The sequence below is a fragment of the Nicotiana tabacum genome, chromosome 19 (assembly GCF_000715075.1).
Source record: "Nicotiana tabacum cultivar K326 chromosome 19, ASM71507v2, whole genome shotgun sequence".
NCBI classification, from domain to species: Eukaryota; Viridiplantae; Streptophyta; class Magnoliopsida; order Solanales; family Solanaceae; genus Nicotiana; species Nicotiana tabacum.
Window position 1 is genome coordinate 104238225 of NC_134098.1, and position 12111 is coordinate 104250335.

The 12111-nt window shown below is 38.7% G+C and overlaps 1 protein-coding gene across 2 annotated transcripts; it reads right to left on the reverse strand.

Moving 5' to 3' along the window:
- Positions 1-3221: 3221 nt before the first annotated feature.
- Positions 3222-8571, reverse strand: LOC142173273 (putative receptor-like protein kinase At5g24010). 2 transcript variants are annotated; one of them, XM_075238354.1, is made up of 2 exons: positions 8195-8571; positions 3222-7653 (listed from the first exon to the last, which is right to left on the reverse strand). In XM_075238354.1, exon 2 carries the CDS (start codon positions 4325-4327, stop codon positions 3539-3541), a length of 789 nt encoding a protein of 262 aa, XP_075094455.1. In that variant the 5' UTR covers positions 4328-7653; positions 8195-8571; the 3' UTR covers positions 3222-3538. The 2 variants fall into 2 exon arrangements, with proteins under 2 accessions (XP_075094455.1, XP_075094454.1); XM_075238353.1 differs by having other exon boundaries at positions 3369-7653.
- Between the last annotated feature and the right edge of the window lie 3540 nt (positions 8572-12111).

The window sequence follows — 12111 nt, forward strand, 5'->3', positions numbered from 1 at the left end:
GTTGGGATAGAGCTTATGTCACGACCCGAAATCCACCTAGTCGTGATGTCACCTAACCCAACCCGTCAAGTAAGCCAATTAACCACTAACCAATTCTAATAACAATTAATAAAGCAATTAAGTAAAGAAATATCTGAATCTGATACATTCCCTAAGGACTGGTAGTACAAATCATGAGTTTCTAAGAATAGAGTTTGCAAAATTGAAATGAAGTAAATACATCATATGTTTGAAAAGTATATAAACAGAGTTTTATAGATCTAAAGCTACCATGAACAAAAGGCAGCTACAACCGGAACGCAGGTACATCTTCAATTTCGGCTCTCGTCGATCGCAGCAACATCAGCAGTCAATATCTGCACGCAAGGTGCAGAAGTGTAGTATGAGTACAACCGACCCCATATACTCAATAAGTAACAAACCTAACCTTAGGTTGAAAGTAGTGACGAGCTAGAACAAAGGTTGGGTCCAATACCTGTGCTAATAAATGGTGTATATTGTCAGCAATCTTTTTGCTGATGTTTAACAATCTCTCAAGAGCAGAAAAATAGAGGAGTCATATCATGAGCCAACTAGTTAGGGATTAAGACTTAGTTAATTGTATTGATTAAGACTTAGTTAACTGTACCAAGACTTAGTTAATTGTATTTTAGTTAATGATTATCCATGCATTTGCACGTCGCACTTGACAATCTTAGAATTGCAATACCAGATTTCCCATTCCCCTTTTCAAGAAGTGCCTTCTAAAGTTAAAGAAGGGGAGTCTTGGAGCAATGGTAAAGTTGTGTCCGTGTGACCTATAGGTCACGGGTTCGAGCCGTGGAAGCAGCCACTAATATTTGCATTAGGTTAGGCCGTCTACATCACACCCCTAGGGGTGCAGCCCTTCCCTATACCCTGCATGAAGGCGGGATGCTTTTTGCACCGGGCTGCCCTTTGTATTCTAAAGTTAAAACAGCAAAGCGAACATAAAGCTCACACTTAAAGTAAAGATGAAGGATATGATTAGCAGAGATGTATCCGATAATACCTAGATGGTGTGACACAAGCGACAGTCAACAACAACAACAACGACCCAGTAAAATCACACAAGTGGGCCGACACAAGCGACAGTCATGGGAGTTAAATAACCTGGACCAAATTCAGACAGCAGACATGATGCTAAAGCCAAAAGGCCTATATGCTCAAAACCTTCAGCTGCGCACTAGTGGCACTTAATGAGAAACATACCAGCACATTGTAAGTTGAAAGTTGTATGTCAACATTTAGTTTACCAAAAAAAAAAAGACGAACAGAGTGGAGAGAAAGAAAAAGAACATAAGAGAACACATTCCAAATGGATGACGATAGCTTTGCCATGAAAATCAGAATCCTGAATCTTACATGCTAATAGCTCCTTTTATTTGGTGAAAGGAGCTATTAGTTAAACGCTGAAATTGCAATGCATAAACAGCATAGATGAAAGCAAAGTCAAAGCGAGGTATATGTATAGGAAAAAATGAAGGGAGAAAAGGAGACAATTTCATGATAAGAGGTGGAAGGGACAGAAACTGCAGAGGCAAATAGAAATAACAACAACAACAACCCAGTATAATCCCACTAGTGGGGTCTGGGGAGGGTAGTATGTACGCAGACCTTACCCCTACCCTGAGGCAGTGTTGTGAAGAGCGTGAAGCGAGAAAAAGCGACAATCCCCATTTCGCTTAAAGCGAGAAGCGAAGCGCTCGCTTTTTTGAAGTGAAGCGGAATTTTAGAAAATAAAATAAAATAAATACTGCATAGACAGCACATGTAATTGTAATCAAATGTTCAATACTTCAATGTGAAAACTAAATAGTAGCATCAATTAAAGCACAAAATGAGCATCTTATTCTTCTACAAGATTGTCAAATTATTGTATTCCATTATCATTATTATATTGCTCGTCAACTTCTTCGCCATTAAAAAAACAACTACATAGCACATAACAAAGACAATAAGAACTAACAATAAAGGATATAAAAATTAGAGGTAAAATAAAAAAAACTGGGCAGAGAAAAAAAAAACTGGACAGTAAACTGGGCAATTTTTTCTTTCACTGTTTAAAAATTGGCATCGATTCTGAGAAAGAACCGAAGGTAAAAAAAAAATTTCGCTGCTTTTTGGACGTTTAAACAGTGAAAGAAAAAGAAAAAGAAGAAGGAGAAGAAAAATCAGAACATACCTGTTGTTTGAACTTGAAGTTGATGCTTTCAGTCGATGAAGAAGAAGTCGACTAGTGTCTTTAAAACCCTAGTCTCATTGCATTTGTTAGTTTAATGAAAGACCAGACCTCGTTTTTAATAAAATAGGGCTGAGTCTGTTTTAAAACACAGAAGCGGTCGCTTTTTCGCATCGCATCGCTTTCCCGCTTCTCGCTTTTTAGTGGGAAGCGGTCGCTTTTCTACACCTGAGTCGCTTCAACAGGGTAAAGCGTGCAGCTTCTCGCTTCGCTTCGCTTCTCGCTTAAAGCGAGGAAGCGGGCGCTTTTTTAAATACTGCCCCGGGGTAGAGAGGTTGTTTCCGATAGACCCTCGGCTCCCTCCCTCCAAGAACTCTCCACCTTGCTCTTGGGGTGACTCGAACTCACAATCTCTTGGTTGGAAGTGGAGGGTGCTTACCATCAGAGCAACTCACACCAAAGACGAAATAAGACGAATGTAAATGGTCTTCTATAGACTAATTTGTGTATCAGAAAGGCTGCCTCCAACACCAAAGACATGAGCAACAATTTTAAGGGCTGCAAGGATCTGAATTATTGAACCAGCCTTATTAGTACTATGGTTGGTGCTCAATAGAAAACACTTGACATTTTCACTGGTAGACCAACCACATCCTTGCAGGATTAGGAGCTACATTTTAGATGCTTCAAGGTATCATCTAGTACCCTTCACCAGCTTTATATTAGAATGATGAAATTACTGATCTATCAAAAATATCATCTATCATCCTCTCAGGCTCAAGCTAACATCTTAAGGTATTTCTGAGACTTACTATAACCAACCTTGCAAGTAATGATTAGATAGTATTGGAGTTGCATTCATCATAAAACATCGACAAATGAGTGCTTGCCCTGAAGTCGCAATCTAATAATCTTAGTTTTCAATCACTAACGTCTACCAGTTCTATGTTTATAGTAAAAACTGTATGACATCAGCATGCAATAGTGAAACAGGAGTCATAATTAAAGTGAGAATGTCCAATTTTCAACAACTCGAGCTTTCAAAGCATACAATACCAATAAATTGAATATGAGTTTGCCAACAAGTTTACAAAGATAAAAGCCTCAGAATCTTCACTTTCTGAATGCTAAGTCGTAAAACATAAGATATAGAAGCACACAGAAAATATCAAATAGTGGAAAATCAAAAACAAATCCTGTTAGAACAGTAATTTTGCTTTTAATTACATAAATATAAATACTTACAGTACAAGACAACTGAACTCCGTGCTAACGGCAACCCTAAAGGTTTCAAAGTAGTGAAAATTATGATATCTTCTTAATCTTATTTCAGAATCATCACAGCTTATAAGATGACAGATGGTTGCTGTAATTCATATTAACTTCAGGAATCTCGGTGGGTAACCTCCACCAGGTCCCAGAGTCAGTAGCCCCAGCTCTTCTCCGATGCATAATCACAAATGCTATCAGAAGCAAGAAGACAGCAGCTAGCATAGGATATAAGCTACCATTTCCCTTCTTCCAACTCTTCAAGACAGAATGAGCACAAATCTCACCATCAAAACTACCCACAGAATTATTAATCTTCATGATCTCAACCCCATTCAGAATGGCATCTACAGCACGTGCCAGACTCATATTCGATGGCCCAACGCTCAATGTCAAAACACCAGAACAATCTCCATCAACAACAACATCAGCATAGAAAGGGGAAGCCAGCATCCCATTCGTAACTGACGTAAGATCCAAGTTTTTGTAGGCCAAATTGTCGTTCACATACACATTAAAAAATAGCATCCCACGCGCAATACTAGCTATATCACAGAAGAGCATCCTAACCAAGTACTCGTACCCTCCAATCACCAGAAATGTCCATGTCATATTCAACTCAGAGACTGAATCACCCGAACTCCTAATAACTCGAGCAGAATTATAAACATTATCAGGACCAACCTCTCTACTTGCCCCACCATCTTGATAGTTTATACGGCCACCAAAAGGAACCTTTGAAGACCCATCCTTAGACTTAAGATTCTCATCATCAGTAACCCAAGTTCTCCACAATGAATCATTAAAAGGGGTAACTTTCCAACCACCAACATTAACCCTATACAGTTTCAAACCCATTCTTCAATAGTCCATGAATTTGCTCATTTTTATCAAAACTGACATACTGAGCTACGTCAGCAATCAAATCTTTAGGAGCAGAAATAACCTCAATTGCAACAAACCCGAAATTCCTCACTATATAATAAGAACGAAACACTGATTACAACCTTGAGATATCAATTGCAACACTCAAACTACTATAACAGAAACTAAGTAACTAAGAATAGAGATAAGAATGGGGATGAGAAGCAGAACTCAGAGAAAGGGGATGAGGTACGGATTCAGAAGAGGAGATGAGAAGCACAGTCTTGAGCCGAAGCTTCAACATAATTCGTATATCCCTTTTGCAGCACCTAATTCTCCCTTTTAATAGCTCGACTGTTCTCCCTTTCCCTGGGTCCTATACAAAGTTTTCTAATATTTCAAACAAGCCCTTTACCTTAGTCTTTTGGCCAATCTCGTTCATAACAATACTCCCTTCCTCAATAAGAACCTTGTCCTCAAGGTTCGGGTTAAGAACAATGTTAGTAACACAGTAACACTTGTTCCGCCAATTGTGTCTATACGAAGGTAGTTTCTGTGATAAGAAAAGATGTGATCTATCATCACTGTGTCAAGGTGACATGAGATGGTGGTCAACACAGCATTGACAACCTTTGGGAAAATGTCAGCACTAACCATAAGGCAACAAGCTAGCATCTTGCCATGGAGAGGGTCATACTTGACTTGAGTTTCCTCGACAATTCTATGCAAACCAGTAGCAAGAGCAATGGTGGACTCAATAAGCAGAATGATCTTGGGGTCCTTTAATAGAACTCGTTGTCCACAAAGGATCATAGCGCCTTCCATCATCATCAATAACATATTTGAAATCAAGAAATTATTGGGTTGTACAGCAGCCTGGCAGACATTTGACATATAACTACTCCCAAGAATAGGTGCATATATGAACCTTATTTTCCAGCAATCCAGACTCAATGAAGATGATTCAGTTGACGCATTCTTGCTAACCATTACACAACATAGTGTAGTAGGGGAAATAAGGTTGAAAAGGTCCAAAATCAATCCCAATTGCCTTTGACTACTGTCATTGTCAAGGATAACATCACCTCTAATTACATAATTAATAATTTCAGAAGTCATGTAATGAGCATCATTAATGCATACCAGCTTGATCTCCCCTACACAATATATATTCTTGGCTACTGTGAGAAACCTCGTTCCACCAAGTGAAAGTACACTAAAATGGGCGTCACAGCAAAACTGTAATAGCAACTCATTGAACGTGAATTCTGTTGGACCAAGTTCAAGCATGTCCCCAAGTATAGCAACTTTTGTACTTTGGCAGATGATGTTTCTTAACAACGTAGTGTCACCCTTGGCCAAAAGCAATTCTCCAGAGGAATTAGCTGCATGAAGGAATAAGGCTATCTTAAGGGAACAAGGAAGAAAACTTTTATTTGTGTCATCATAAGAATAGCTGCCAGGTAAAGCAATGTCCATATGTGCTTGAGGCCTCACAGAAGTCCAATCAGCAATATAAAAATGAGTAAACTTAGGTAAAGTAGTAACTGACAGTGCGAGATTGCAAATTGTAGGAATGCGCAAACCATGGTTGTCCCGGATCCCACACTCTAGTCTTAGAGTTAGAATATGGAATGAAGCACAACCTGCTAGTACATTCCAGTAATAGGAAGACTGCCACATACTTTGTAGAATCTGTTAGAGCCAAAAACTCAAAACTTATTCCAGGATCCCATACACTAAGAGCCGGCGCAGTTGCTATAAAGAAATTAGCACCATGAACACATGAAAATTGACTCAAAATACGTTTATCATTGAATCCCCCAGCATAACTTCCGTTCACACCTTCAAGTGCTTTAACAGAATGCCTTGCACTAGTCAAAATGACACCCTCTTTCTCGATAAAAAAATTATCAAGATATTGATCTTCAAAAATTATAGGGTCCATAAAACATTCAGCAAGATACGTGTCTTCAAAGGTCGCCAATTCAAGTATCCATTTAGGAGGTCTGCTATCAACAGAGGAGGCATTTACATACCTCGTTGGCATAGCTCGTTCCAGATGATCATGCGGCACTACATAAATTTGTGTACCTCCCGAAGCTTGGCATCCAGAGAATACCACTCTACTTTTCAAGCTCTTATGTGTTGCGACATTCCGAAAACCAACAGACAGTAAGGACACAAATGGTTGATTTAATGAGCAAGGAGAAAACTCTACAATCTCGGCACATTCACCGTCTAAATCTGTTGTGGTGATAAGTGGAAGAAATCCCTCAATTTGTGTTAAATCTTCAGATTCAACAGATAAACGCGCACACATGAATCAGCATTAAAATCTTGCCCTGTGTCGAACCAATTTTCCACACAACTATAAAATGGAATAGTCCCTATAGGTGATCCAGACACATAGTCGAGAGATGCACAAGCCCTCGGTTGACAGCAATAACAAGTACCAAGTATATGACAATCGTCCAAATTGAACTAACAAGCACAACAAGTATTCGACCAATAGGAAACTTATCACCCGGGATCAAGCTAGAGAAAGGATCCAAAATCATAGTTGCCATGTGACGGAGCTGTGCGGAGGTATCTCGTTGAGGACTTGTAGCAAACACCTGATCCGCAGAGTTGCTTGAATTTTCCTCCACCTTAGTGTAGTCTCGGTGGTCTGCCTCTGATTTTCCATCGTCTGAATCAGAGTTTGTCTTCATTGCATCTAAAAGTTCCTCAGATTCTATAGACAATATCCCAAATTGTTCCATCTCTTTAGGCACGAAATAGTCTCCGCCAACAAGAGGAACTAACTGAGCTTCATCCTTTGAAAACTGAGAATGCATCTCACTTTGCGGATTTTCATCAAACATCTCGTCTACGACAGTCAAATTCTTGTCTCCATCAACGAGACGAGCTTTGGGTTCATGAGTTTCGGGGATTTGAGTAGAGGCAGACTCAGAGGTCACTGGTGGAACCAATGTAGCAGGTAGTCAACACAAGCTTGTGAAGTAACTGCCACTCTTGACGAATCACTGAAGACCCGTTTCTAAAAATGTAGAAGAAACTTCTCCTTGAAATGGTTCCAATCATAAAATTGGTTGTTGCGAAATAACCAATCGAACCACGCTAGGGCATCGCCTTCTAGATAGAAGGAAGGAAGAGGCAGCCAGTCCTTGTTGGAGAAGCCAAGGTATGTGAAGTACAACTCGGCCAGAAAAATCCAGCTATCCAGGATGCCGTCGCCACTGAATCTAGGTAGAAACATCGTCGTTGTTGGAGTCCTATGGATGTAAGCACCAATGTAACAAACCCGAAATTCCTCACTATATAATAAGAACGAAACACTGATTACAACCTTGAGATATCAATTGCAACACTCAAACTACTATAATTAAAACTAAGTAACTAAGAATAGAGATAAGAAGGGGATGAGAAGCAGATCTCAGAGAAAGGGATGAGGTACGGATTCAGAAGAGGAGATGAGAAGCACAGTCTTGAGCCGAAGCTTCAACATAATTCGTATATCCCTTTTGCAGCACCTAATTCTCCCTTTTAATATCTCGACTGTTCTCCCTTTCCCTGGGTCCCATACAAAGTTTTCTAATATTTCAAACAAGCCCTTTACCTTAGTCTTTTGGCCAATCTCGTTCATAACATCAATCCCATTTACAAATGCGAATTTTGAATTATCAATGGGCACAAAGCTGATAACAAGCACATCTGAGTCTACCCCAATCACATAATCCTTTACTATCTCAAAATCCTGACCTATTTCTATACTTAAACTGTTAAATAACACAAACCCATTTGCCAAGACATGAAATTTAGCATTATTAAAATCGAGAGCCGGAAATGGAGACGTACCAAGTGAGTACCAGGGTTCTTGATAAGGAACTTGTACTTAGAGGGGCGCGTGAAAACACGAGCGGTGTGGTAAATTGGGGAAGACTTAGGACTTGGGTTTGTGTCAGTGAATGAAATCGTTCCAGTGGAGGCAAGAAACGACATCGTTGAGTCGCCGGAGAAGTGGCGGTGGTCGGAGTCAACGGTTTTAGGTTCATGGGACCCACAGTTTATGAGGTAGTGATCGATGGGGGAAAAAGATGCTGCGATAAGGTTGAAGCAGAGGAGTGTGAAGGAGAAGTACAGGGCTAAGGTGGAAAAGAGAGTCGCCGTTGTAATTGAACAAAGATCAAAGTGAAGCTATGAAGAGAAGGTTAAAGATGGTGTTTGATGATCATATGGGGGGCGGGGGGGTGGATGTATAAACGTGTGGGACCAATGAGATGTTAGCTGGTGAGTTTTGTCTGTAAACGTGTGGGTCCATCAAATGAGGGCACCGTCAAACCATAAAACCTTATATCACTCCCGGAAAACCTTCCATAAAATCGACCAAAATTGGTCGTATGGCCAATAACCGTTCAAAACGCGATCATTCGAACGTTATTTTGAAGGTCGGAATGATATACCGACCAATATAATAATTTAATTAACATACCAACCAAAATTGGTCGGAATATTATTTTAATAATTTAATTTTATCGACCAAACTTGGTCGGTGTATTAAATTTATTAATTTTACCTACTGACCAATTTTGGTCGGTATAGAAAAATATATTTTTTTATAAATAATTAAAATTTAAAAATACCGACCAACTTTGGTCGGTACTGAAAAATATTTTTTTTTATAAATAATTAAAATTTAAAAATACCGACCAAAATTGGTCGGTAAACTGGATAGGGGCAGGCAGCAAGCCGACCAAATTTGGTCGGTAATGTTAAATTTATGGAAATTCATTGTACATTAACCGACCAACATTGGTCGGTAATGTGCAATTTAAAAAAAAATTATTAGTTACCGACCAAGGTTGGTCGGTTTTCTGGGTTTAATTTTGGCAGAACATGCCTGTTTTGGTAGCTACACCTAGGGGTGTCAACGGTTCGGTTCAGCCGGTTATTTTATAAAATTTGTACCATATCAATTTTTCGATTATTCTATTATGTATAACCAAAATTAGACTTTTCGAAAACGTCTCAATCATGTCGGTTTCACTTCGCTATCGGTACGGTTCGGTTAATTTTCATGTAAAACATATCAAATGTCATGTAAAATTCACCAGTAGATAACATACGTTCTTTTATAGGACTTAGTAAAACTTTCTAGACATTTTTACTGTTTAAAGGGTGATGAATTAAAAAAAAATGAAAGATGGCTAGAGTATAGATCCATCAACTATTCGACAGCAACGTAAAAAGAAACCAAGTAAAAGAAAAGAAAATAAAAGATATTAACCAAGTTGAGACTCAAGAATAAAGTTTATATTAAATATTCAAAAAGATAAATCTAAATTATATGAAAGGAAACATATTCAATACATTGTAGTTTGCTACTCATAATCGCTAGAATACTTTGTGTCTTGCTAATAAAGATACTTGAAATAATTTAATTTAAGTATAAGTAGCATAATAGGTTTTAGGAATTAGTATTTTGAGTTTAATTACTTGTTGGCTTATAACAGTTTTCATAATTCCAAGGCTCAATGAAAAATTTAATGCTTTATTAGTTTTAAACTTACTATATAAATATTTCACATGTAAAATTTATTCGGTACGGTTCGGTATTTTTTTGATTTATTTTTATGAAATAAAAAACCTACCCTAATTATCGGTACAGTTATAAATTTATATAAAAACTCTTTAAAAGAAATCTAAAAATAGGTTTGGTGCGGTACGGTTCGGTCGGTTTAGTCGGTTTTCAAATATCCATTGACACCCCTAGCTACACCACCTGCCAAATAAAAATATCATACCAATACCCTCAATTCACATCTAATAACCACCAATTCACCATATACAACCCCTAATTCATGACTAATCCAACCAAATATCCAACAACAACCAAACATCTAATTAATACTTTAAAACTAACAAATTAAAGTTCAATTGAACATCACAATCCAAAACTAAGCAAAAACTAATTACAACAAGTTCAAAAATGTTCAATATAATTCAAAACCGGTTCTATTAGTCTAGTTCAAAGTATATCAAAATATTGGTCAAGGGGTATTTTCTACAACATCATCACCGTCTCATGAACTTTCATCTATAAGACGGTATAGAGAACGGTCTTGTGGAGGACGGGAAGAACGATCACGGGGAGGACGGGATGAATGATCACGAGGAGGACAGGAGGAACGATCACTTAGAGGTCGAGCCTCTGGCGATGACTCACGAGACCGGGGCAACGGAAAAGCTCCAGTAGAAATGAGAGTTCTTATCTCAGCTTGCATACCAAGGAATTGAGCATCTCTAAGCCTTTCTCTTTCTTTGGCCGCTTCTAGCTCGGATGTAAGCTTTGTCACTGTCTCCCACATAGCCGAGAGGCTCTCCCTATTAAGTTCCTCGCCCTGTGAGGAAGTCCCTATTCCTTGCATTCTACACCTATAACGATGGAATTTTTTCATAGGAAGCCCGTATACCTTCCCCCATTTTGGACCGCCAACAGCCTCCAACCATATTCTTTCAGCATCCTCGTCCGAAGGTTGGGTTGGCTCGTCCGATTCACTAGCTGGCTGACTACGAATGAATTCCTCCACGTTACTTTAGTAGTGACCCTACATTATTTTAAATTAAATTAGTATTTAAAAATTCTTATAAAAGTAAATTATAACACTTAAAGAAAATTGAAAGCTTACATATGCAGTCTCTGCCCGGTCCTCGACCCACCTATCTCCATCCCCCTCTTTCTTCTTCTTTAAAATATGCATCTCCTTGAATAGCTCATCATGGCTCATTGGACGCCCATACTTCTTTTCATGAAAATAAATTAATTTAGTTAATAAATAGAATTGATATACTTAGAAAAGTAAAATAATTTAAGCAATTACCAATCTTCTTTTTATTGTCCCGATGCTGATAGCACCCCCAATGTGCAAGGAGCCTCCCTTCTCGGATGAGCGAGGTTTCTTTCCTTTTTTGCTCCTCCGTAAGAAATCCTCGATCTGCCATTGCCTTAACAAATCATCCCATAAATGTTGCAGATACCAGTCAAGCCTCTTGTTCTTCTTTCTACCATCCGAAAAATGATCCGCTAATCTCTTGCGGGCTTTATGATAAAAATTTGCAGTCACTTCCTCGCTATAGCGGTCTTCCCATACACACTTGCTCTGCATTTCAAAAGTTAAATATTAGATGGAAACATCATAAATATAAATTATTAAACTGCTTAAAAGAACATTTATACCTTAAACTGGTTGAAAATTTGCTCCTTCAGCGAGAATGGGAAATCAGTCCAAGTCGCATAAGGGCCATCATAAAGGTTTTTGATCACATTGGTGATTATCTTCATAGTCTGCTTACCCGGCTTGAACCTACAATTTAACAATAAAAATACATGAATATATTAGTAAAAACATTATAAAACAATAAACGCAAAAATAACAAATAACTCTTACCCATCACCCTCAGGGACTATGATGATCCTGCCATAGCGATCATAATGTATTACCTCTGGATCATCATCCTCAGCATGTGTATCGGAGGCACGTGTAGACAGTGTAGGGGGCTCAGAGCTACTGTCTCGCAGGCAAAGTTCTGAAATGGATGGAGTCAATGATGAAGATGGTTGCGATCCCTATGACTGCGACATAGCTGGATGCGATCCATGTGGCTGTGATACTGATGGTTGTGACCCGAGTGACTGTGATATGGATGGTTGCGATATGTAGGGATGCGATCCACGTGACTGTGATGTAGATCGCTGCGATCCACGTGATTGTGAT